Source organism: Neofelis nebulosa, chromosome 7 (assembly GCF_028018385.1).
Source record: "Neofelis nebulosa isolate mNeoNeb1 chromosome 7, mNeoNeb1.pri, whole genome shotgun sequence".
In the NCBI taxonomy this organism is placed as follows: Eukaryota; Metazoa; Chordata; class Mammalia; order Carnivora; family Felidae; genus Neofelis; species Neofelis nebulosa.
The window spans coordinates 5,847,084-5,874,534 of NC_080788.1; the positions used below are offsets into that span (position 1 = coordinate 5,847,084).

General features: G+C 45.5%; 2 protein-coding genes across 11 annotated transcripts in view; one reads left to right on the forward strand and one right to left on the reverse strand.

The window, feature by feature from the left end:
- RCCD1 (RCC1 domain containing 1) overlaps positions 1–2,893 on the forward strand; it is a 29,655-nt gene extending 26,762 nt beyond the window's left edge. Inside the window, exon 8 of the mRNA XM_058736526.1 lies at positions 542–2,893. Within this exon, the coding sequence (XP_058592509.1) occupies positions 542–595 (54 nt within the window). The 3' untranslated portion in view covers positions 596–2,893. The remainder of the gene's footprint in view (positions 1–541) is intronic.
- PRC1 (protein regulator of cytokinesis 1) lies at positions 479–27,217 on the reverse strand. Of its 10 annotated transcripts, none has more exons than XM_058736515.1 (15): positions 27,053–27,217; positions 17,874–18,006; positions 17,280–17,402; positions 15,288–15,521; positions 15,040–15,210; positions 14,446–14,595; positions 13,492–13,639; positions 12,598–12,734; positions 10,568–10,663; positions 8,237–8,383; positions 7,913–8,023; positions 4,279–4,389; positions 3,524–3,700; positions 3,164–3,202; positions 479–1,619 (listed from the first exon to the last, which is right to left on the reverse strand). In XM_058736515.1, the coding sequence occupies exons 1-15, from the start codon at positions 27,061–27,063 to the stop codon at positions 1,548–1,550; spliced, it is 1,860 nt and encodes a 619-aa protein (XP_058592498.1). In that variant the 5' UTR covers positions 27,064–27,217; the 3' UTR covers positions 479–1,547. The 10 variants fall into 10 exon arrangements, with proteins under 10 accessions (XP_058592498.1, XP_058592500.1, XP_058592499.1 ...); XM_058736517.1 differs by having other exon boundaries at positions 479–1,047; positions 27,053–27,216; XM_058736516.1 differs by having other exon boundaries at positions 479–1,047; positions 3,164–3,205; positions 27,053–27,216.
- Positions 27,218–27,451: the final 234 nt, after the last annotated feature.

Here is a 27,451-nt window from a genome sequence, read left to right on the forward strand (position 1 = left end):
AATATATACTGCAGGATTCTACTTAGCTAAAGCTCTAGAAAATGCAAACTCCTCCACAGTGACACAAAGCAGATAAATGGTTGGTAGGAGTGGGGAGGGGAAAACTGTAAAGGGGCAGGAGGAAATTTTGGGGGTAATGGTTAGGTTCAGAAAGTGGATTGTGGTGATGGTTTCACAAGTGTGTGAAACTGTGTCAAAATTGATCCAAGTGTATACTGTAAATGGGCATTTATTTTCTAATAAAAATAAAGGCTGTTAAAAAACCAAAAAGCCAGGCCTATAAAAGATGTCCTGTTAGGGACAGAGAGCAGTGCAAATGGAAATTTACATAAATATTTAGAAATAAATGCACAGAAGAACATAAAACCATACTCCCAACAAAAAAATCTTATATTTTCTTTTTAGTCTTTTCTGTTTTCCACAGACCAAAGCAACCAAAAAGTGATTTGGCCGGGGAGAAAAAAAAACAATATATCTATTTGAAAGGTAAGTATACACATTTTAATTTATTTTTAAGAATATATTTATATTTTAAAAACAGGACATGTATACGTCTAAGCAGCATGGCGGACACAGACCAAATCCACGCTGGTGAGTTTTGAGAACCATTGAACGTGCTGACAGAGGCAGACAAGGTAAGAATAAATAGTGCTTTGGGGAGAGCAGTAGTGATCAGTAGGGTAGGTAAAGACGTGGACGCTGGAGCAGAAACAACTCCCCAATACTGATTTGTGCAAAGTTCCAGATCTCCACAACAGAAATGGCCCAACCCATCCAAACAGCCTCCCAGCTCGGCAACTGCCGGGGTAGATGAACTCGGACCTAGCGGGCAGAGGGATGGGGGGACTCAACCCAGAGGAAAACTGCAGAAACAGAGTTCAGACAGGCATGTGTTCACACACACGTCCCCACAAAGGGCATTGCACAATAACAGAACTGTACACAGTTTAACAAAGGAGCTCCCAGCCTCCCTGTCACCTCTTTGGCAGTAGGTCAGGCCATCTCCACTTCTGACACACACACATCCTCAGCAGGAGGAAGGCTGTCCTGTGTGGTGGAGACAGATCTTTAGGTGAGAGCAAAGCTACTGTAGCCAGAGCGTTAACTCCGCGTCCCTCAACAAAAAAGATGTTAATTACTAGTGACAGCCTACGAGCCAATATTGCTTCAGGTCCCTACCCCAAGGACCGGCACACTCCTTTTCCCACACCATGGTGAAATACGACACGCCCTTGCTCGTGCTTCAGCAAGCAGAATTACGGGGTAGAGAAAAATTAGGTTCCATATGCTAAAATTTGCACTTACTGCTATGAACTAAGTTTTAATGTATTTCTTGGGTCAAAACAAAATCAAGTCTTTGAAGACCCACTAAGCCTATGATGGACTTTGCTCTGTGACACTCATTCACTTCTGTAAGTTAGGCCCGTGGTAGTGGAACCTGTCCAGATTCTCAAGCACACCTAAACTCAAGAAAAATGAAAGCCACATAGATAATTAGATCTAGTCTAGGCACAGGAAGCCACAGCTGGCTGACCGCTCAGGGCCTCTCAGGACTGGATGTTGGTCGAATTGAGGATTCGAGAAGTAGCGTCAGATTTGGAAGCCTTTGAAAGTTCTCGCTGTTGAAAAATAAATAATGTCAGTGGCAGTACTGTCCCTCCTCTGCATGCCCCGCCCTTGTAAGCATGGGTAAATGTCAGCACAAGGTCCCCTGAGGGCTGTTTCTCTGAGACAGAGGTCCCTCTCCAGCACAGGTTGTTAGGAACACAAGATGAGAGGCTCTGAGCCCCGTTCTATTAGTCAGAGATGAAGCATGTGCACACGTATGCCCGGGACCTCGTCCTTAGTTCGTTCTGTTACAACCTCACAGAATAGCAGTCCCTCAAGTTTCACAAAGTACTCTATTGAGTTGTCAAGCTAGGCAGGCAACAACCTTTGGTCTTTTGAGCCCTTAATAAAGCAAGGGGCCAGACCTTTATCTACCAATCCCTGGGGCTGAGGGCCTTGTAACCTGCTGGTGATATGATCTCATGCTGGAGCACATGGAAAAGAAGATAAAGCACGAATACCACTGAGAAAGAGGTTAGTAAAGGTTAGTCTACCGGCTTTGGTGCCGCCTGGTGGAGTCTATTACCAGCCAAAGCAGCCAAAACCAGATTAGAGATAAGCAGGGTACATTTAAGCCCCACGGGGATGATACGGGGCTTGGCTAAACAAGCAAGGAAGAGAAAGTTGGACCCTCTGTCCAGCAATCAGCTAGCCAGAGCAACGTACACTTCTATATATAAAACCATACCAATCATTTAATTTGAAACAAGTGCCATAATATGAAACTGTTTCAATGCTCAAAACAAACTCTTGCCTTGGGCAACTGCCCCGTTCTGTCACTGCAGTAGTAAGAGCGGGCACCATGGCTTTAACGCAGTATCCCCTCACCCACGGTGAGGAACAGCCTCGCTTCCCAGCAGGAAGATACGGAGGGCAGAGAGAACGCACACTGGTAAGTAAAGGGCACTGCAGTTGAGTGTTAGTAAACACGGAGTAGGTTACTAGGAACTAAAGAGCATCTGGAAAAATCTCCCAATGCCACATATACGCGCTAAAGCAGCTTAATGAAGTAGAAACAGGCAGAGGCAAGGAAATGGACACTGGCTAGCTCACAGAAGACAGAAAGTTGGCAATTCAGCCCTCAGGGGTTAGTAAGTCATATACTCCAGGAAACAATCAGCACACAGGCCAAGAACCTCATGATGGGCAGCACACAGCTGGGGCTCCCCTCCCCACGTGATGGGGCCTCTATTCTTTCCGGCACATTGGAGGCCTCTGATGTCACAACTGGGGAGGGTGAAGGTCTTCTGTTGTGAAAGACAGGATTAAAAAAAAAAACAAACAACTTTGCCTGACTTTAGGTAGGGCTGAGAATCCAATTCAAGTCTGAACAAGTTTTCTTGTTAATCAGCAGATTAGTCTGTTGGGACTGAAGTCAGATATCCTTGAGGTCCGCATTACGACTTCTGCTCCTTTGTCAAAAAAAAGGTTCTGTGGTAGTACAGCTGAGATTATTGGTTAGTGTAGCCCCGTGCCCAGACGGGAATTAAGCCAGCAGATGTGACAGGTGAGTTTGGAAAGCGGACATGGGACATGCAGGGGTTGCCATACAGACCTGAAGCCCGACAGTGGAGCTGTCAGAGAGGGACGGATCCTTCTAAGAACAAAGAATTAAGACAATTACCAAGAACTCCACCAAGAGAGCACCAGGGCCGTGATCAGAGGGTCACCTCCTGCAGCCAGGGAATGGTATTTCTGAAGCAGAAGGATCCAGGCTAAACGTCTAGTTGCTGCTGCCAACTTCCTTCTTGTATGCTCCTTAAACCAGCCCGCCCCATGCCATGGTCAAGGCAGGAAAGGGATTCTCAGCCTCCAAAGAACTGTCCTCACGGCCTGGGTGCCCTTGGGAAGATACCCACTCTGCCCCAACTGTGTGCTCCCCAGAGACTGGCAGGTATTAGAAAAGGTGAATTACCGCAAACTCAGAATAGGTGCTGGCAACAGAATTAATGCTGAAGTTGCGCTGGAGGGGGGCCGAGGCAGGGTACCCACCACTCAGGATGCTGCCGTTGAGCTCCAGGTTCTCCTTGTTGGCTCCATGCCTGCCAGCACGGGGCGTTTTTTTCCCCGAACAAGTGGAAGTGACGACCGGCTGCAGAGAAGGGAAAGAGAGCGATCCGCACACCATCCTCATAGTGACCACACACACACACACACACACACACACGCAAATGGCTAAAGGCTGATACCGTCTTTGTTATTCATGGGCCTGTAACCCTCTACTTGTGGGTTCAAAAAATACATGAATTCTTGATGGCTTGCAAAATACCTACCTTGAGCATAGTCTGTAAAATACTTGAAAGACACACTTAGCACAGATTCCCCACCTCTCCTGGTGTGAGAGTACCGATTCTGTCTAGTGATCCAGTGTCGCTGGGCTTGAACCCACACACAGGGACCTCACTCAGCAGCAGCTGAAGACCAGGCTCTGCACTGAACCTAGTTACATCCCAGTGATTCCCATGATACTACCGGGGTTCAGAATGACCACTGGGTGTATTTGGTTGTTGTTGGTTTCTTTTTTTGGCAGATAAGCTGGCTTACTCGCAGCATCTCACTGAAAACCGAATCCAGGGCTCTCAGAAACTCAAACGACGAGGTGGGGCCCCTGGGTAAATGGGCTGGAGGTGTGCTGGGGATGTCCCTTGTACACGGAGCATACATACTAACCTTGCTGCCAGAAGGTGGAAGTCGAGACACAGGGGAGCGGTAGATTGTCCCCCCAAAGACAGGCCGAATGCTGCTGTTGGCCGTAGCGTTGGACATGATGGTAGTGTTCAGCTAAGGGGAAGAACAGAGATTATGGAGATGGGGTAACATGCCTGGCAGCCCATCCCTACACTATAGAGAAAGGAGTATGGGAAATAGTCTAAGAAAGATGGGTTGACATGGTTAAGAGCTTTGAGGAAAACTGTGACAAGTGTTGAAAGTATTTCTATCCGGACTGCACTATAAAATGGTAGCCATTTTGTTTGTAATTCTATCATATTTAGGTATTTACCCAAGAGAAATGAAAGCAGATATCCCTACAAAGACCTATACATATAGAGAGAGCAGCTTTATCTGTAATAGCCAAAACACTGCCTACAAGCCAAGTGTCCATCCACAGGCAAATGGATAAGCAAACTGTGCAATGGAATTCTGCTCAGTAGTAAAAAGGAGTGGCCTATTATACGTGTAACAACATAGATGAATCTCAAAAAACCTATGCTAAACGAGAGAAGCCAAACCAAAAGAAGAATACATACTGTATAACTGTATTTGTATAAAATGTTAAGAGGGGCACCTGGGTGGCTCATTTAGTTAAGCGTCCGACTTCAGCTCAGGTCATGATCCCACAGTTTGTGAGTTTAAGCCCCGCATCGGGCTCTGTGCTGATGACTCAGAGCCTGGAACCTGCTTCAGATTCTGTGTCTCATTCTGTCTCTGCCCCTCCCCCACTTGTAATGTGTCTCTCTTTGTCTCTCAAAAATAAATAAATGTAAAGAAAAAATTTTTTAAATGTTAGAAATGCAAACTGGGGGCGCCTGGGTGGCTCACTTGGTTGAACATCTGACTCTTGATTTCAGCTCAGGTCATGATCTCATGGTTTGTGGGTTCGGGCCCCATGTCCAGCTCTGCACTGACAGCGTGGAGCCTGCTTGGAATTCTCTCTCCCTCTCTCTCTGCCCCTACCCCACTTGTGCTTTCTCTCTTAAAATTTTTTTTAAATAAAAAAGTGAACAAACAAAACCATAAGACCCTTTTCGTTCATCAACAAAAACACCATAAAGAGTAAAAACACAAACTACACAAGACACAAATGCTGCCAGTAGACATGGCAAGAGGTTCAATTTCCATTAGTAAGGAGGGAGATACAAACTAAAATCATGAGACATAACTTCATACCCTCAGATGGACAAAGACTTAAAGTATGAAAGTATCACCTGTTAACAAGGATCAGAGTCTGACACTTCGGCACTGGCAGCACAGATCATTAATCAGTGCAACCAGGGCTTCAGAAATGTCTGATCAGAGGAAACTTTCCGATTTTATTTTTAAGCAATCTTTATGCCCAGTATGGGCCTGAAACTCACAACCTGGAGATCCAGAGCTGCTCTACCAGCCGGGCGCCCCTGACTTCACTCTCGAGAGCAAGGGCCTCTCGCTTCTCTTTTATGCTCAGCGTGTAGCACAGAGGTCTGCAAACTTTTAATTAAAACAGATCTTTCCATAATTGATTTTTAGTGTTCTAGGTTTTTAAAAGCTTGGGGCGCCTGGGTGGCTCAGTCGGTTGAGCGCCGACTTCGGCTCAGGTCACGATCTCGCGGTCCGTGAGTTCGAGCCCCGCATCGGGCCCCTGTGCTGACAGCTCAGAGCCCGGAGCCTGTTTCGGATTCTGTGTCTCCCTCTCTCTGACCCTCCCCCATTCATGCTCTGTCTCTCTCTGTCTCAAAAATAAATAAACGTTAAAAAAAAATTTAAAAAAAAATAAAAAAATAAAAAAAATAAAAGCTTATCACATTTTTTTTAAGTTAATTTTGAGAGAGAGCGCTCTCGTGCACATGCATGCCAGGGAGGAGTAGAGAGAGACAATCCTAAGCAGGCTCTGCCCTGTCAGCGTGGAGCCCCATGCGGGGCTTAGACTCCTGAACTATGAGATCATGACCTGAGCCGAAAGTGAGTCGAATGCTTAACCAACTGAGCCACCCAGGTGCCCCATCACATGATTTTCATAATAAAAAAATCTATTTTCATAATAAAAAAATCTATACCTATTATGGGGTGCCTGACTGGCTTAGTAGAGTGTGTGACTTATCTCAGGGTTAGGAGTTTGAGCCCCACGTTGGATGTAGAGATTACTTAAAAATAAAATCTTCATAATATCTAATATTGGGGCACCTAGGTAGTGGCTCAGTCAGTTAAGCATCCCACTCTTGGTTTCAGCTCAGGTTATGGTCTCATGCTTCTGTGAGTCAGAGCTCGTCAGACTTGGGATTTTCTGTCTCCTCTCTCTGCTCCCCCAACCCCGTGCCACTTGCACTGTCTCCCTCCGTCTCTCTAAAAACATAAAGTGGGGCGTCTGGGTGGCTCAGTCGGTCAAGCATTGGAATTTGGCTTGGGTCATGATCTCACGGTTACTGAGTTTGAGCACTGCATCAGGCTCTGTGCTGACAGCTCAGAGCCTGGAGCATATTTTGGATTCTGTGTCTCCTTCTCTCTCTCTCTGCCCCTCCCCCACTCATGCTGTCTCTCTCTCAAAAATAAACATTAAAAAAAATTTTTTTAATCAAAAATAAAGTAAAATCTATCAACAATAGGGAACTAGTTTAATAAGTGATGGTATGTCAAGAGAATAGAATATACAACTAATAACGAGCATGTATTTGAAGAAAGTTTGATACTATGAAAAAAGAACCACAACCAATACCAACTAGGGGAAAGGCAGAAATCCAAATCATATGTGACCTCTGTTTTGTAAAAATACATTATTTAAAAACGAGGAAAAACAGGGGCACCTGGGTGGCTCAGTTAAGCGTCTGACTTCAGCTCAGGTCATGATATCATGGTATGTGAGTTGGAGCTCTGAGTCGGGCTCTGATCTTACCGCTCAGAGCCTGGAGCCTGTTTCAGATTCTGTGTCTCCCTCTCTCTCTGCCCCTCCCCTGCTCGTGCTCTCTCTTAAAAATAAGTAAACATTTAAAAAAATTAAAAAGCAGGAAAAACAAATACTCTCAATAGTTCTCTTGGAGTTACACTACAGGTGATTTTTTTTTTTTTTTTTTTTTTTTTTTTAAACTCCCTGCAACGCAGGGCTCACATTCACAGCCCTGAGATCAAGAGTTGCACATTCTAACTGAGCCAGCCAGGTGCCCCTGCAGGTGCTTTTTAAAAGATCTATTGGTTATAAATATGAGCTGAGGAAAGAGAAAGGAAATACTGCTCTATTTCATTTATCAAAGGAAAAGTTAAACTATCCCATTTACTAAACATGAAAGGCTCTCACAGAATATCATTATCACTTGTTGGAATTCTAGGATGAACCTCTGAAGGTCTTCATCATTACGGAATGGTGACAGCTATGGTCTCCCAAGATTAATCCAAGACCTCAACCACAGGCACACATCAAAGCCAGGTCCTTGACTGTCATTATCAAGTTATTACTTGGGATTAAGTACTGCCTTCTGGTCACACTTTCAGATGGACTCAACCTGGAAGGTCCCCAAAACCCTTTCCCATCTGCAGGGCAGAAGGCAAAAGGTGGCCAAGAGCCCCAGCCTCAACAACCCCTCACAAACGGTGGTTCACAAAGCCTCACGTTCACCTTGCGCACTTTGCCCGGTGTGTTGGGTACCAGTCCTCGCCGCTTGCTGGGGGTTCGGGGAGCACTGCCATAGAGCATCTCTGTCTCTGTCTGCTTCTTGTTCTTTAGTTGCTGTATGAAAGTCAGAAGGAACAGTGAAAACTCCCAGGAAAGGAACAGGTCTGGGATGGGGCAGAAGCTGGGCCAGATATCTAGAGCCAAGTGCCTGAACCCAGAGCTAAAAGAGGTGCGGTGGGCTAGCCCTTCAGCCAACCCAGATCCCTGGAAGAGACCCTGGGCTGCTCACATTACCATCGTCCTCTTGCCCACACTGTGCTCACTTACTCTCTCTTGCTTGGCTCGCTCCTTCTCCATTCGATGCATCTCCCATTGTTCTGTCACATACTCCATGAATTTCTGCCCATTCACCACAAATGCCTGCGAATGCTCCTGTTCCCACATTTCAATCCGTGCCTTCAGCTCCTCTTCCAGCTGAGACCATAAAGAAAGAAATGTTAATGACTTCAAATCCTTGGTATGAAGCCCAAATGAAAGTATCCTCCCAAAGGAAGACTCCCGCCCCAGAGCACGTAAGCCTAATTTCAGGGAGCTGGACTCACGTGGGCCCAGGTCAGAGTGACCAGGAAGCAAATCCTAGGGACGATTTATTCGTAACACACATGAAGGTGGGAAACAGCAAGAACCCAGAGTCTAACTGGGTTTTGGTGCCTAAAGCTGGAGGCACTGGGGAGGACGAGCAACATTAAATGAACAATGTACATTATGGGGCGCCTGAGTGGCTCAGTCGGTTGAGCATCTGACTTAGGCTCAGGTCATGATCTCGCAGTTTATGAGTTCAAGCCCCGTGTCTGGCTCTGTGCTGACAGCTCGGAGCCTAGAGCCTGCTTCAGATTCTGTCTCTCTTCCTCTCTCTGCCCCTTCCCTGCTCATGCTCTGTCTCTCTCTCTCTCTCAAAAATGAATAAATGTTAAAAATATATATATATTAAAAAAAAAAAAAAAAACCACGATGTATATTAAGAGCACCCCAATCTGGGTCCTGATCTAGAATCTACCTCTTATAGGCTATGAAAAGTTACCTAAGTTCTCAGGACCTCAGTCTCCTGATGTATAAAAATGGAAATGAATAAAATAGAACTACCCTACGACCCAGCAATTACACTACTAGGTATATATCCAAGGGATACAGGTGTGCTGTTTCAAAGGGGCATGTGCACCCCCATGTTTATAGCAGCACTATCAACAATAGCCAAAGTATGGAAAGAGCCCAAATGTCTATCAATGGATGAATGGATAAAGAAGATGTGGTATATATATACAACAGAGTATTACTCGGCAATCAAAAAGAAGGAAATCTTGCCATATGCAACAATGTGGATGGAACTAGAAAGTATTATGCTAAGTGAACTTAGAGAAAGACAAATAAATGACTTCACGCATGTGGAATTTAAGATACAAAACAGATGAACAGATGAAGCAAAAATAATATAAAAACAGGGAGGGGGGCAAAACATAAGACACTCTTAAATACAGAGAACTGAGGGTTGCTGGAGGGGCCGTGGGTGAGAGGATGGGCTAAATGGGGAAGGGGCATTAAGGAAGACACTTGTTGGGATGAGCACTGGGTGTTATACACATAGAGGATGGATCACTGGAATCAACTCCTGAAATCATTACTGCACTACATGCTAACTTAGATGTAAATTTAAAATGAATTAATTAAGGGGCACCTGGGTGGCTCAGTCCGTTAAGTGTCCCACTTCAGCTCAGGTCATGATCTCATGGTTTGTGAGTTCAAGCCCCACATTGGGCTCTGTGCTGACAGCTCAGAGCCTGTAGCCTGTTTCAGATTCTGTGTCTCCCTCTCTCCCTGCCCCTCCCCTGCTCTGTCTCTGTCTCTCTCTCTCTCTCTCTCTCTCTCTCTCTCTCAAAACTAAATAAATGATAAAAAAAATATTTTTAATAAATTAATAAAAATTTTAAAAAATTTTTAATGGAAATGACTAAATGGAAAATACTTTGGAATAGTATCTGGCACTTAATTCAATAAACACTATTACTATTAAAATAGAGAACAGTAACAAAGCCCACAGCACTTTCTCAAAAGTTTGTCTTTTGTTATAGGCTGAATTGTATCCTCCCAAAATTCATATTTAGTCCTAACCCCCACCCCCCAATACCTCAGAATGTGACTTTTTTTTTTCCCCCACAAACAGGTAATGAAGTTAAATGACAAATGAGGTCATTAGAGTCAACGTGACTGGTAGCTTTGTAAGAGAAAAATCGGGACATAGATACATACAGAAGGAAGACCATGGAAAGATGTAGGGAGGAAGAAAGTCATCCTCAAGTCAAGGATAGAGGCCTCTGAAGAAACCTACCCTGCTGATACTTTGATCTCACACTTACAGCCTCCAGAATTGTGAAAAAATGAATGTGTTGTTTAAGCCAGCCAGTCTGTGGTACTTTGCTACACCGGCCCTAGAAAGCTATTAAGCCTTGATATTCAGTCAGGAGGAAGGCTCAGTATGTACTTATCCTGGCCCAAGCTTTAGAAGAGAAGACGGTTCTGGGGCAAGATGTTTCAAAGCCAAGGATATACAAAAAGTAAGGTGTTTTGTAGCCAAGCAACAAAAACTCTCAGTGGCAATATTACCTTAGGGAGTATTTTTTGAAGTTTGGCTCGTTGCTTTTCTTCTTTTAGAAGATTTCCTCCGCGGTTTGTAAATCGACTTGGATCTGAAGCTTTTCTCTGTGAAAAATAGACTTTAATTAGAGTAAGCCCCGAGATGGTCAGACCAGCTACTTCTGCTGAGATTCCTTGCTTTCGTAAACTGATCCATACTAAGGAGACTACATACTAAGGAGAGTTCTGCATTCCATCCACTGCAGCAGAGAGAAATGATGGTGTTCCAAGGCAAGGGGAGTGGGGGGTGAGCTCCGTGGGCATATGCGAGGTCATCCACTGGGGTGCAGGAAGACTATGGTTCGGTTCCTTTCTAATCTAAGAGTGAGGTAAGCTTTAATATGGAGTGCACAATGTCACTGGCTCCCTTACTTGGTCCAGATGTCAGACATGACTTGTCACCTACAGGGAATGAGGTATTTGGAGGGACAAGGGAGAGATCTACACTCGGAGGGCTTGGTGGTGACAACCCTGTGTACCCACTCAGCTCTGGCATACTAATGATGCAGGTTAAATGTGCCCAGTTAAGAGGTTCATAATCTGGTTTTTATGAAATTAACACTCACAAAATGGGCAAGTTAAAATGTAAAGTGTTAGGCTTCTTACTCTTTTTAACAGTTTTTTTTTAAAGTTTATTCTTGAGAAAGAGAGAGAGGAGAGAGATTGTGAACAGGGGAGGGGCAGAGAGAGAGAGAGAGAGAGAGAGAGAGAGGGAGACACAGAATCCCAAGCTGGCTCTGCACTGTCAGCACAGAGCCAGATGCAGGGCTCGAGCTCACCAAGTATGACATCATGACCTGAGCTGAAACCAAGAGTCAGACACTTAACTAAGCCACCCACCCAGGCGCCCCCATTTCTGGTTTTTGTTCCTCTATCATGCATATATTATATCAGAACAGTAATCTAAATGTGTAATTTGTAAGTGTAAATTAGGTTTATACGCTCAACAGTAGGAGCAGATCATCAGAAAAGTTTAGAAAAAGTCTTGACAATCTGGGGGCTGAGCTTGTAAAGAAATCCTATCTCGCTTCCAGACCCCTTGATTGATGACGGTCTATTAAACACTAACTAAAGGGACAGTAATCAGTTTCTCATCTCCTTAAATACCAGCATATCAACAAGACTTGCTTAATACTCTTCTTTCTTGCTTTCAACCAGAAGTTAAGGAGTAACTGAGAACTAGGACGTCTGTTCTGAAACAGCTGTAAGATCTCACGTATCTCTCTCTCCACGTGTGAGTCCTACTTTCCCACCTATAAACCTGAAGGAGTTGAACTCGGGATTCTCTTAGGACCCCTTTGAGCTCTGAGAAGGACTCTCCTTGTGCCCTACATGTCTTGTGTGGCTCACCCAGTCCCAGTCCCGAGCTCTGAAATGCTTTGAGTGCCCAGTCTACTGGAAGAAAAGGAATTCAGACTAAACAAATGTGCCCTGATACCCAGGCAAACTTTCTAAGAAGACAGCAAACGTTGGAGTGGTAGTGAATATTAACTGCCTGCCCCAACATCCACTCTCTCCCTCCTACTAGTACTGAGAACCTGAATGTATCTGTGGCAGCAGGTGCCCCAGGCACGCCAGTGCTGGTGTGGGGAGCTTAATACTGGAAAGAGCCCTTAGAGGGGCTGATGGGGCAATGCTTGAAGTGCAACGGTAGGGGCTCTAGAGCCACTTCGGACCACCCCTTAGTGGTCGGGGGAGCCGTGGGCTGGAGAAGCCTGGGACACCACTGAGTGTGGAACAGCCATACCTGCTCTGGATGCTCTACCTCTAGACTTCCTTCAGGTAAGAAATTCCTACCTTACTTAAGGCCTTAATTTTGTTCTTCCACGTTCCTGCATATAAGCTTCCCGAGTACAGATAGGTTAGCAGTAACTCAGACTTCCTGATAAAGACAGGGTTTTAGAAGCCTGGTAAAGGGCAGAGGAGAGTGGACTCTGACTGTCCAGGGCAGGCCTTCTTAACACTTGATCGCACTCTAGGGAAACAAGCTAGGGCGGTACCTCAAACTCCAAAAAAAGCCTCCAGCTTTCTTCCCACTTCTGGACACCTTCGAAGAGTTCTTTGTGAACCTCATAGTAGTTTCTTAACCGCACGATCTCGGCATCATGGAGCTGAAGCAGATTTTCTGTGTAGTCCTCTGCAAGATACAAGCCCAGGAGATGAAAAACCTCTAGTGTTTAGTAACCCTCCTCCTCCTCCTCCTAGAATGGAAATCAATTTTTCTTCCGTAGAGTAAAAGTGATACGTGAATAAGCATATATCGTGGATAATAAAAGCCAGCTTTGTCACATGATCAGTCTGGGAGGAGAGGCGGGGCTAAGGGATTAGGATGCAGGCCACAGCGATGAAGATTCTCAAAGCTCTAGGTCATCTCTTGCCTTGTCCTTGGTTTCCTTCATATTCTTCCTTTTCATCCTGCCCACAATTTCTAAAACCACTGCTGAATTTAGTACAGGCTCGTCTGTCCGACTAGAATTCTGCTGAGCTCCTGGGGACAGGCTCTGTGGGCTCAAATGTGGGCTCTGCTGCCTATGTGCTGCCTCTGGGTTAAGCTGCTGAGCATTTACGTGCTTCTGCGTGCTCATCTCTTGACAGGAGGACTAAGTGAGATGATATCATTAAGGGTTTGACACTGCACCTGGCCCAGAGTAAGCACCTGACAGACTTGAGCCTCAGAACCACAGGCTACAGTGATTTACTGCTTCAGAAAGCGAGAGACCCCTCACTTCCTAGGAGCATTTGCAAATGTCTGTTTATTCAGGAACGGCAGCTGATGCTAGATGGCTTGAAAGGGGAGCCCTATCTGTTGGGTAGAGGAAACACTTCCCAGCAAACGCCTGCCCTCATAAAGACAAGTGAGCAGGCCGCACGAAGACCACCACTTTTGTACGGACCGGCATAGTAAGGGGCGAAAGCCTGTCTCTGCTCCTGGCTGTAGAAACACTGGTCCCAGTACTGAGCCAGCTCCACTCGAATCGCCTCAATCACTCTCTTCATGTTCTGCATCTTCAGTTCCTCCAACCGATCCACTTCCAACTGCAGCTGAAACGAGGAGCTTTGGTAAAGGCGCTCGCCACACGTTCATCTTCCCCCAGGATGCAAAAGCTCCCATGCCCCTCCCCCTTTTAAATAAAATTATAACACAAAGCAACAGAGGTAAATCAATCCTCTTTACAACAATGAGCTCATGGGAGCCAGAAACCTAAGAAAGGCACACAAAAGGACAGAAGATGAGCAGCTATCGCCACCCTCGTCTGATGCTTGTCTTTTTTTTTTTTAAGTCATTTTTTTTTTAATGCTTATTTATTTTTGACAAAGAGAGAGAGCGACAGAGCGTGAGCGGGGGAGGGGCAGAGAGAGAGGGAGACACAGAATCCGAGGCAGGCTCTAGGCTCTGAGCTGTCCGCACAGAGCCCGACGTGGGGCTCGAACTCACAGACCATGAGATCGTGACCCGAGCCGAAGTCGGACGCTTAACCGACTGAACCACCCAGGCGTCCCTTGTCTTTTTAAAAAAAAAAATTTTTTTAATGTTTATTTAGTTTTGAGAGAGAGAGAGCACGCGCACGCAAATGGTGGAGGGGCAAAGAGTGAGGGAGACACAGAATCCGAAGCAGGCTCCAGGCTCTGAGCTGTCCGCACAGAGCCCGACGAGGGGCTCGAGCCCACGAACCGTGAGATTGTGACCTGGGCTGAAGCTGGACGCTTAATCAGCTGAGCCACCCAGCCACCCAGCCACCCCTGATGCTGGTCTTTAAAAACAGGCTCGCTTGAGGCAGGAAGCTGGTAAGGACGACAGACTTGACACTTGTACAGACCGCTGACCTAGCACCCACTGGATGTCTTACCGCTTTCCTGACCTTGGCCTTTGACCCAGTCATAACCGTGGCCACAGCTTCTCTCTCTTCTGCAGGTATTTGTAACCTGTCCCAGAGCTCTCGGATTTGAGCCCGCAGACCCTCACACACTGCTTCATTTTGTGACTTTCGCATTTCCAGCTGTGGGGAGGAGAGCTGACAGTTAGGGCAAAGACAGAACAAAGAAGCCCAGCCCGCTGCCTTCCCACAAAGAAATGTCTGGACTCACAAGAAGTACTCTGACTAGATTGAGAAGAAGTGTATTTTTGTGATTCTGAACACAAACTGTATGGCTGTCATTATGCTAGGATCTCAAACACCAAGACCCAAGAATCAAATTTTTAACTTAAAAAATTAAACACTAAGCTAATTCACAGACGGATAGCGTCTCATTCAAAATTTCAATTTCACATTCTTTGAGCTATAAATTTTTTGCTTAAAAAATGCAAATCAAGGATGTCCATATCATTTGCTATCCTTATCCTTCCCCTTTTTACTCATATGGGCTTCTTATTTAAGACTGAAGGAAGAAACTGTCGGCTTTTTCAAACTGCTGGACACGATGGAGTAGTGAGTGGCCATTACCTGCCGTAGCAACTTTTGTAGTGTCGCGATATTCTCCAGAGACAAACAAAAGGCGTCTTCATCTTCACACACCACATCTCTTTCAAAGCTTGTGTCTGGGGTGTGATCTAATTCTTCCATACACAGTATGATCTGTCTCTTTATGTTGACAAACTCGTCACGTCTAGAGGCCTATAAAATAAAATGATTACGAGCCCCTCCAGGAAAGTCCAACCGACCTTTAGGAAGTATGAGTGCAAACAGTATACCTTTGTCTCCCTCAAAGTGGCCACGTGCTGTCTGAACTGGCTCAGCTCCTCTAGGCTGGGAACGGACGAGCTGTCCACGTCATAGTGGGGCAGGCAAAGAATTTCACACAGCTCTTGATCTTGTTCCTGAAGTAGTTTCAGTTCCTGTTTTCTCTCCTTTTTCTGCTTTCGCATCAGTTCTACTTGAGTGCGCAAATCCTTTTCTAGTTGCAAGATGGTCGTCTCTCCTTCCTCCTGCAAGAGACAATGTGCCATTGTTACAAGGCTTCAAGCGGATTTATTCACATGAAGAGAAGGACAATGGAAGAAGGCTAGAGTGACAAACTTTTTTTTTTAATGTTTATTTATTTTCGAGAGAGAGAGCGCGTGAGCAGGGGAGGGGCACAGAGAGAGGGAGACAGAGGATCCGAAGCAGGCTCCACACTGATGTCAGCAAGCCCTGATGTCAGGGCTTAAACTCATGAACTGTGAGATCATGACCTGAGCTGAAGCCGGATGCTTAACCTACTAAGCCTTCCAGGCACCCCTAGGGTGACAGACTTTTAGTTAAACTTAACAGTACATCAACTCACGGCCAACAAAATGTGGCACAAGGAGGGTCCCCTAAGGAAGGTCTCTGGTAAAGGAAACGTACCAGGGCACTTTGGCAAGAGGTGAAAAGTGGTTGGAAAGCTTGTTTTGAGTTAGCTATGGGGTAGTCTATTTAGCTCATAACTTGATGCTCATCCTAAAAAGCCTACAAACATCACCTAACCAATACAAATCAACGGTCCTTGCTTTACTCCAACAGATAAACAGGTGGCGGGGGGTAGGGGAGAGTGGCAGTTACAGGTCTTAAAAATTTATAGAATTTTATTCCACACTGGTGAACTAATAAAAACTGTCATGTAATTTAAGGGAGATATATATTTATCACCGTATATCTAACTTCTCACCCGATTTCACATCGAAAGTTAAAAAAAAAAAGACTAAAGAAACTATTTGTTCAAAATCAATGATATATATGCCATTTCTGTAGATTCCACAAAACTACACTGATGTCATGATCTGATTGCTCTTGGCTGCCAGGTATGAATTATCATTAACCCCTTAAAGGCGGTCTCCCCCCTAGCCTGATTCCATCTAGATACCCACGTAGTTCTTCCTGTAGCAGAGAGGGACCCAAGAATCTTACTGGCACCACATTATAGCCATCCTGTGCTGGCCCTGCACTCACATCTATTCTAACTACCTTGCCAAGCTCCACAGTGGTTTTCACTTCTATGATCCCAACACTACTTATACGGGATCTAACCAGGGACATGTTTTGGAGTCCTGTTATTCATTCCATCCTTGCTGGTGTCCTCCTTCAAGCTCTCCCTTGTGCTGGACCACAAAACAGCAACCTGTCAGCGCGGTACAGAGATAATCATGCTCTGAATTTGACTATGCTCTCCTGACACTCCAGCTTTTGAGACATTTCTTCCCAAGTAGCCATTTTGGCTGGTTCACTGGTGTGCAGCTACTGGGTATAAAAAACCACAAAGGCAGGTCTTTTGGTAACTTTCCCTTGTATCACTAGTCCCTTTTGCTTCCTAGGTAGTGCTTTGAATTTTTTTTCAAAGAAAGAATAGCATGGTACCATCCGTACTTAGCTCTTCCTTAGAATTAAAAAAGAAAAAGTACATTATATATTATTTATATATATTAATATCAATATTATATATTAATAGTATAATAATATACATAATATGTATATATATTATACACACACCCCGCAAATATAGGGCTTGTTTTTGATCAAAGCATTGCACCACTTATTAGCTAGCATCTCTCAACAGGGCAACTCTTCACATAAGTGAAAGGTACTTTGGTGAAACTAAATAACTAGGTGACAAATTCTCCCTGCTTTCATGGCCAGGATTTCACAAGGACACCTTCCACCTGTAGCCCCAAGTCAGAGTTCCTTCCTAATCTCAGACCCCAGCAGGATCCCCTGTACCTGAAATGTACCTGAAATGGCTCGACATGTAACTCGCTGCACAGGGTATTCAGCTCTTTTTGACAGACGGATATGCTTTTGATGAGCCTTTCCTTCAGGCTCTCCTCTTCAGCAATCATCATATCCAGGAGGTCCTACAAAAGAGAATACAGTCCCATCAAAGTCTGAGGCCAATGGGGGAAAAAACCCCAAACCAACAAACGACACCCAAACCTTCATAATTTCAAATTCTTAAGAAAGGACTTAAATAGGGGCGCCTGGGTGGCGCAGTCGGTTAAGCGTCCGACTTCAGCCAGGTCACGATCTCGCGGTCCGTGAGTTCGAGCCCCGCGTCAGGCTCTGGGCTGATGGCTCGGAGCCTGGAGCCTGTTTCCGATTCTGTGTCTCCCTCTCTCTCTGCCCCTCCCCCGTTCATGCTCTGTCTCTCTCTGTCCAAAAATAAATAAAAAAAAAAAAAAAAAAAAAAAAAAAAGAAAGGACTTAAATACAAAGAAAACCAGGAAGAGCCTGTGACATCTTCGTGTCACTTCTGTAGCTGTGTCAGATGAGACACCAGTATCCTTACCCCTGAACCGCCGTAAAGAGACCAGCACTACCCCACTCACCTTGATATGCTTCTTTACAACCTCCGTTCTTTGTAACCGCTGGTCCTCTGGAATCCCAATTAATTCCCATATTTCCCGAAGGTGATTCAGAGCTTTCTGGAGACATACTATTGACTCCTCCGCCAGCACCTCACTGAAAAGCAAAAGAGAAGCCAGTAACATGAGCCACTGCCTCCAGACTAAAATAAAAATTTACTGAAACTAAATATACTAGTTTCTCAGTGGCCTGAAGGCTAAAACAAATTGAAAACAAGCATTCAGCTTAACCACTCTTCTCTCCAAAACACAACACTGGCAAAGCAAAATTCAGTATTGCCTTACCCTGGAAGTTCAATCTTCTGAATAATACTCAGAACGTGGACTTTCATCAACAATTCTACCCAAGGCAGTACAATACAGAATTATAAAAGAAAAACCAGACAGGAGCGCCTGGCTGGCTTAGTAGAGCATGTGATTCTCGATACCAGGATTGTGACTTCGAGCCCCACGTTGGGTGTAGAGATTACTTAAAAAAAAAAAAAAAAAGTAGGGGTGCCTCGTGGCTCAGTCGGTTGGGTGACCGACCAGCTCAGGTCATGATCTCACAGCCCATGAGTTCGAGCCCCGTGTCGGGCTCTGTGCTGACAGCTCAGAGCCCGGAGCCTGTTCCAGATTCTGTGTCTCCCTCTCTCTCTGCCCCTCCCCAACTCACACTCTGTCTCTCTCTCTCTCTCTCTCTCAAAACTAAATAAACATTAAAAAAAAAAAAAAAAAAAGTAAAGATAAACCAGACAAAATAAAATCCCACCAACACAAGAGCTTGCTTGGTGAGAGGATCCTATAAAACAGGTGGCAATTTATCACACTCATTTCTTGTTCTTAAATTACAACTACTGACTTATAGAATGGCTAAAATTACAAAAGATAAACATCATGTTTTGGAGAGGAGGCACCTGGGTGGCTCAGCTGGTTAAGCGCCTGACTCTTGATTTCAGCTCAGGTCATGATCTCGTGGTTCCTGGGATCGAGCCCAGGGTCGGGCTCTGCACTGACAGTGTGGAGCCTGTGTGGGATTCTCTCTCCCTCTCTCTCTGCCCCTCTCCAGCTCATGCGTGCACACACGCTCTCTCTCAAAATAAACAAACATCAAACATGAAAGTGATGGTGAGGATATAGAAAAGCCAGAACTTTCATAAAGTTGGAGCATAAACCGGTACAACCACTTTAAAACTGTGGGCAGCACCTATTAAACCTGAACATAGCAGTTCCGCTTTTGCATGCAGGTCCAGCAGAAACGCACACATGTGCACTAAAGGCAAGAACAGGAATGATCAGAGCAGCACTCCTCATAATAGCCTGAGAGTAGAAACACCCCAGACGTCCATCGACATAATAAACAGTACATTCCTATCATGGAATATTACAACAATGAATACACAACATGGATAAATCTCAGAAACATTATGAGAAACTATGCTAAACGAAAGAGGCCAGATGCAAAAAGACTACGTACTATGTGATTCCATTTTATGAAGTTCTAGAAAAGCAAAACTACGGTGAAAGAAAGCACATTAATTGCCTGGGATCAGGGCAAGGGATCAATTGCAAAAGAGCACGAGGAAATTTTTTCAGGGTGATGGAGTGGTCCTAGATCTCAACGGTGATGACCTAACTGTATACAATGACCAAAATTCGAACCGTACATGTAAAATGAGTCAGTTTTACTGTATGTAAATTATACCTCAAACCTAAAAGAAAAAAAAGGAAGTAAAACAAACTACTGTGGAAAAACAAACAAAAGTTGGAGAAGAAAAGGAAAAACAGTCTTGAGTGAAAAAAGCCAGACAAGAAAGCATATATCACTATGTGATTCCATTTATATAAACTTCAAAAAACAGGCAACACTAAGGTGTACTTTCAGAAGGCAGGACGGTGGTCCATTATCCTGGGAGGTGGTGACTGGGACGGGGTACAAGGAACACTGGTTACCTACATGTGTGCTGACTTTGTGAAAATCCATTGAGTCTGCATTTGATTTCTGTATGTTATTCTTCAATTACACAAAGCTCATTTAAAAATTTCATTGTTTATCTGAAATACGAATGTAACTGGGTACCCTGCATTTTATCTTTAAAAAAAAAAGTTTACTTTAAAAATGATAACCAGGGGTGCTTGAGTGGCTCAGTCGGTTGGGCATCCGGACTTTGGTTCAGGTCATGATCTCGTGGCTTATGGGTTGGAGCCCCACACTGGGCCCTGTGCTGACACCACAGAGCCTGCTTGGGATTCTCTCTCCCCCTCTCTCTCTGCCCCTCCAGTGCATGCACCCTCTCTCAAAAATAACATTCAAAGAACAGAGAAATTTTCTCTCCTTTCTTAGATACAAATGGATAACAAAGACATTGCTCTGGCACCAGGCAAACTAGAATCTGGATGTGCTTTGCCACCAGTCAGCAGTGAGGCCCAGAACAAGTCACTTAAACTGAGGGTGTGCCATCTACAAATGATGGGGCCAGGGGCTCTCACTGGCCCCCTTTGTGCCTCAGGGTATTCAGTGGCTCTTATGAATCACCAGGCTAGATCTCCAAGAATAGCAGTTTCTCCATAGGCTTCAGCATTTTCTAGGGTTCTACTCGGACAGTTCAGAGCCTGGAGCCTGCTTCCAGCAGAGAGAGCCCGTCTCCCCTTCTCTCTGGCCCTCCCTGGCTCATGCTCTGTCTGCTTCTCTCTCTCTCTCTCTCTCTCTCTCTAATATAAATAAACATTAAAAAAGATTTTTTTTAATACATAAATAAAATAAAGGCTGCCTGTCCTAGGTGAAGAGAAGTTTTGGCACAAACACCGGTTGCCTATACCAGATGGCCAGTATCAATACCCAGATAATGAATAGCATTTCCGAGAATGTATTGTGGGGCGCCCGGGTGGCTTAGTAGGTTAATGTCCAACTCCTGATTTCGGCTCAGGTCATGATCTCAGTTTGTGAGACTGAGACATGCACTGGGCTCTGCTCTGACAGCACAGAGTCTGCTTGGGATTTCTCTCTCCCTCTCTCTGCCCCTCCCCTGCACATGCTCTCTCTCTCTCTCTCAAAATAAATAAAGATTAAAAAATATTATTCATATCCATTCATTTTAGAAACGCTAACATGTAGGGACCCCTGGGTGATTGAGTCAGTTAAGTTTCTGACTCTTGATTTCAGTTCAGGTCTTGATCTCAGGGTTGTGAGTTCAAGCCCATGCTGGGCATGGAGTCTGGAAGGAAGGAGGGAAGGAAGGAAGGAAGGAAGGAAGGAAGGAAGGAAGGAAGGGGAAGAAAGAAAAAAGAAAGAAAGGTTAATATGTAATTAAGGCATTTATTTCATCTCAATTAACTAAAGTTAATTATTTTAATCTCAAGTAACTAAAGTTCAACTACAGAGTTTTCCCAAATAATCCCTTTGCACTCCAATCTTAAGATAAAAGAATGCATAAACCAAAAACCTAATTTTCACATTTTATTAAAAATAACCTACATGGGAATGCAAGCTGGTGCAGCCACTCTGGAAAACAGTATGGAGGTTCCTCAAAAAACTAAAAATGGAACTACCCTACGACCCAGCAATTGCACTACTAGGCATTTATCCACGGGATACAGGTGTGCTGTTTCGAAGGGACAGACACATCCCCATGTTTTTAGCAGCACTATCGACAATAGCCAAAGTATGGAAAGAGCCCAAATGTCCATCGATGGCTGAATGGATAAAGAAGATGTGGCATATATATACAATGGAGTATTACTCGGCAATCAAAAAGGAAATCTTGCCATTTTTCAACTACGTGGATGGAACTGGAGGGTATTATGCTAAGTGAAATTAGTCAAAGACAAAAATCATACGACTTCACTCATATGATGACTTTGAGACAAAACAGATGAACATAAGGAAGGGAAACAAAAAAAATATAAAAACAGGGAGAGGAACAAAACAGAAGAGACTCATAAATATGGGGAACAAACTGAGGGTTACTGGAGGGGTGGTGGGAAGGGGCATGGGCTAAATGGGGAAGGGGCACTAAGGAATCTACTCCTGAAATCATTGTTGCACTATATGCTAACTAATTTGGATGTAAATTTTAAAAAATAAAAAGTAAAATTAAACTAAATAAATAAATAGAAGTGTAAAATATTAAAAAAAATAATAATAACCTACAAGATCTGGGGTACCTGGGTGGCTCAGTCAGTTGAGCGCTGACTCTTGATTTCAGCTCAGGTCATGATCCCAGGGTTGTGGGATCAAGCCCCATGTCGGGCTCCACACTGAGCGTGAAGCTTGCTTAAGATTCTCTCTCTGGGGCGCCTGGGTGGCTCAGTCGGTTGGACGTCCGACTTCGGCTCAGGTCATGATCTTCCGGTTTGTGGGCTTGAGCCCCGCGTGGGGCTCTGCGCTGACAGCTCAGAGCCTGGCGCCAGTTTCGGATTCTGTGTCTCCCTCTCTCTCTGTCCCTCCCCTGATCTCTCTCTCTCAAAAACAAAGCATTTAAAAAAAGAAAAAGATTCTCTCTCTGTCCCTCTCCCTCACTCACACTCGCGCTCTCAAATTTAAAAAAAAAAAAAAAATGATCTACAAGATCCAATCTGTGGTCGATATTCAATTTGAACGTAAAACCCTGGTGTTGAGCCAGACCAGCATGGGGCACTGCTCTGAGTGAGGGTTACTACTTCAGAGAACGCTCTCCAGTCTCTTCCAGGCTGCCTGGCCCACTCCACTTTAGCCAATCTCCACAGGACAGCTAGGTTCTTGTGAAAACAAAATCCAGTCAGGCCTCTGCTTAACTGCTCCCTTCAAATTTTCCCATTGCCCTCAGGAAACAGTTCAACCACTTTCAAAGGAAAGGCTTTCTAAAACCTTTCTCCAGGTTTGTCTCTTAATCTCTCCTACCCCTCATTCCCTAAGACTCCAGCCAAGGGGACTTCCGGAACATTCCATAGATGTGTTGCTCCTCACTCAACCATGTGTAGCTTTCAGTTGTTGATGCTGCCATGCTTCTGCCCATTACCTTCCACCTGCCATCACCTTCTTCGGACAGCTGTGGATTCCTCACGATCATTTCTACAACCCCCCCACCCCCACCCCACCCCACCCTGTAGACCATAGACTCAAGGACAAGGACTGCCACATCTTATCATCTTCATTTTACCAGGCCCGAATGCACAGCAATTATTCAATAAATGTAATATGAATGGCCTTCAGTTCCTGCCAAAGGTTCATTACGCCTCTAACGTCTAGTTACAATTCAGAGGAGATTTATAAGCAGGGCTGCCTAGCTCCGTAAAACATCCAGAAGGTAAAGCGATCATTTTTCTGAACAATAAAAATCTAGCACAACAGGAAAGGAATCTGAATAGACATTTCTCCAAAGAAAGATGCACAGGCCAATGAGCACGTGAAAGCAGACTCGACAGCACCAGCCACTAGTGCAATGCAAACCAAAACCACAAAGAGATACCTTCACAGGCACCAAGATGTCTGTAGTAAAAGACAATAGTAAGTGTTGACAGGCAAGTGGAGAAATCAGAAGCCTCATACGCTGCTGGTGGGAATGTAAAATGGTGCCGCCTCCTTGGAAAACAGTCTCACAGTTTCTCAGTTAAACACAGTTACCATGTAACGCAGCAATTCCATTCCTGGGTATTTACCCAAGAGAAATGAAAACATGTCCACACAAAACTCGTATGCAAGTGTTTACGGCAGCATTTTTATAATAGCCAAAAAGTACAGACAACTCAAAATGGCCATCAACTATTGAATAGGTAAATGTGATTTACCCATCCAGTGGAATATTATTTGACAATAAACCTTGAAAACATTATGCCAAGGAAAGAAGCCAGTCACAAATGACAAAGTATCACATGATTCCAAATAGGCCAGTCTACAGAGATAGAAGTAGATTGGTAGTTCTGTGGGGCTGGGGAGTAGGCAGGGAGGGTGGGAAAAGGGAGTGGCTGCTAATGGGTATGGGTTTTCCGAAAGGAGGCTGAATATGTTCTAAAACTGACTGTAGTGGTAAGCACAGCACTCTGAATATACTAACACCTGTCAAACTGTATGCTACACAAAGGTAAGAAATCGTTTAAAAGACCATTTGAGATCTTTTCCAGGCCAGTGACTTAGGTTCAAGAGACTGGAAAAACCAGACCTTTTTACAACCTTTTGCGTCCTTGGGATGTATTCTTGTACGTGTCCTCAGCTTTTCAGTGATGTGCTAGAAGAAAAAAATCTCAAATTTCCACCTTTTAGGAAGTTACCTGAATCTATTTACAGGCAGTATATAATTGCACCAAGAGAATTATATTCACAGTGAATGTGCTAAGGCATCTTATGATCATACTTTTTTGAACCGTCCAGTTATTCATTCAAATATACTACTTGAATGTTTATTATATACATGGTGCATCCTAAGTATTGAGGATTCAGCACTGAACAAAACTGACATCCCTGCCATTTTGAAGTTTACATTCTAACAACAACAACAACAACAACAACAACAACAACAAAAAGTGATAAGTGAATCTCACATTAAATGGTAGTAAGTGGTGTGGAGAGAAATCAAGCAGAGAAAGGGCACAAGGAGTACTGAAGGTGTAGGAAAGGGGAAGTGCGGTTTTAAAGAGATTGGCCGGGAAAGACCTCCCTGAGAAGGTGATCTCAGCAAAGACCTAAAGGTGGTAAGGAGTCAAGCCACAGGACATGTGGGGGAACAGAGACCTGGGTGGGGGAACAACAGATGCCCATGTCTGAGGTAGGACAGTGCCTGGGGTTCCAAAACAATCAAGGACTCTGGTGTGACTGGAGTAGAGTACAACAGGACTCCAGAGGCTTTTACTCTAAAATACAGAATATTGGAGGATTCTGAATAGAAGATAGGGCATCCAGCCTTGTGGCTCCTTGTCTTGTGTTGACAATAAGCTTCAGGAGGCCAAGGCAGAAGCCGGGAGACCAGGCAAAAGATAATGGTGGTGACTTGGACCCGGGTAGTGACAGCCGAGGTGGGGAGGAGTGAGATTATGGCTGGTTTTTGAAAGTAAAGCTAATCTTAGGAATGAAAGAAAGGGTTGTCAGAGTGACAGAACAATCAGCATGAGTGCTCTGAAGAGTGGAACACTTTTTTTTTTTTTTTTTTTTAAGGTTTATTTAGTTTGAGAGAGACAGAGACAGCGTGAGACAGGGGCAGAGAGAGAGGGAGACAGAGAATCCCAAGCAGGCTCTGCACTGTCAGTGCTCGAACGTGGGCTCGAACCCACGAAACCATGAGATCATGACCGGAGCCAAAACCAAGAGTGGAACACTTAACTATCTGAGCCACCCAGGCTCCCCAAGAGTGGAACACTTTTTAATTCCTTGAAACTTACACTCGTGTGAGAACAGTTCTCCAAGTAGAAGATTTGTAATTCCAAACACGCATTTTCCAACAGGCCCAATATTGTTAAAGTAATCAACCCCGAGGGATGGTTAACAATTACAATCGTGTCCATACTGCTTTTAGTTGGCGGCCCTGACCTCGCCAGAGGTTAGCAGTCCATGTAGTGTAGGTATTGGTTTTGGTTTAAATTGGATTTGCGATCTACAAAGCTCATGTCACTTAATTTTGTGAAAGTAAGGTGGCTAAATTAATTAGTAAACAGCTCAGTTTTTCAATTAAGTCACAACCCCTCCCACCCCCCAAAAAAGCCTTCAGATGATTGCCAAAATTTTTAAAATACCAGCTTTATTGAGATTATTTTTATTCTTTTTAAGTTTATTATTTATTTATTTATTTGAGAGAGAAAGAATCCCAAACAGGCTCAGCGCTGACAGCACAGAGCCGGACGCGGGGATCCATGTCACTAACAGTGAGATCATGACCTGAGTGTAAATCAAGAGTCTCACATTGAACAGAGCCACAAAGATGCCCCTATTGAGGTTACTTTTAAAGCCCCGCCTGTTTTTCCAGTGGTACCATTCTTTGTACTAAATTCCCATTCTGTGGAAGGCAAGCATTTGAAAAAGAACGATGGGATTAGTAATTATGGAAGGAAAGGCCTCCTACAGCCACAAAGCAGCCAGTCTGACCAATAACTGCAGTCTAGCCATGAATCATCACTGCCTCACCCACTGCTTACAGAAAGTAAGGTCAACGTTTTTATTACTCTTAACACAAAACCTGTGCCCTGGTTTTATTCTTATTTTAGAACAAATTTGGCATCTCTGCCCTTTTGGAGGTTACAGTCTAATAGCAAAAGAAAGGTGATAAACCAGCACAGCACACATTAAGTGGCAGTAAGTGCTATGGAGAGAAATCAGACGGAGAAAAGGGGATAAGAGAATAAGAGAACACGGACATTCACCGTCCTGTCGCAAGTCACAAGGCTGGTGAGTAGCAGTGTGGTGAGTCTGGTCCCAGCACTGCATGAGGAGTTGTTAAAACCACCGGAAAAGAATTCCTTAATGGAGTTCGTTCGTTCGTTCCTTCCTTCCTTCCTTCCTTCCTTTTTCTCTCTCTCTTTCTTTCTTTCCTTAGCGTTTATTTATTTTGGGGGGAGAGAGAGCACGAGCAGGGGAGGGGCAGAGAGGGGGAGACACAGAATCCGAGGCAGGATCCAGGTTCCAAGCTGTCAACACAGGGCCGGACGCGGGGTTCGAAACCGTGAACCGTGGATGACCTGAGCCCAAGTCCAACGCTTAACCGACTGAGCCACCCAGGCGCCCCCTTAAAGGAGTTTAAGTTGCAAGGAGACCCGGCTACTTTCCTATTCAAGTAAAATGTTAGCACTAGAGCCCCGACGCCGCGGAAGCCGAGGAGAAATGAGAACGGGCCGGCCTTATTTAAAGAGAACCGAGAAACCGGCGCACAGAAGAGCCGGGACTTGGAACGAGCCGCCGGGCCGAGCGGCAGCACCTGAGACGCGACGGGCGGGGCTCGCGGACACCCGGCGCGTCGGGGCCTCGGGAGCGCGCGGCCCCGGCCGGTGAGCTCCGGGCCCGGCCTCCGCCCCGCCGGCGCCCTCGGGCCGGGCGCCGGCTCTCCGCTCCGCGGCCCTGCCGGCCGCGCCGGGGCCTGCCCCGGCGCGGGCTAACATGACACCCGCGCCCGGGCCGAGGGTCGTCTCGGGGACCCCGCACCGGCCCGCACCCGGGACGGGTGTCGCTCCCTCCCGCGTCTCCCGGACTCCCCCGCAGCCCGCACCTTCTCCTCATGGCGGACGCTCCAAGCAGCCGGGCGTCGAGGCCCCAGACCTCCACGCAGGGCCGAGCGCGGCAACCTCCCGCAAGCACCGGCGGGCTTGCTCCGGGTCGCGGCTCTGCGAGCCGTTAGGCCCCCGCGGAATTTCAAACCGAGCCCGGAGGCGGAGCGGCTCTACGATTGGCGCCCTGACCTGACGCTCCTCGCGAAGCCCCGCCCCTGGCGGCGCGCCGCGACGGCGCACTGGGTCCCCCGCGCCCCGGGGCTGACGGCGGGGGTTCCAGGGCTGGGCGGGGGAGGCGCTCGCCCGCCGGCTTGGGTTGGGGTCTGTGTCTGCGCGTGCGCCGGGTCTCGCAGGTGCGCGGCTCCCTCTCTCAGCTTCGCGGTGGCCGGGAGTCCGGT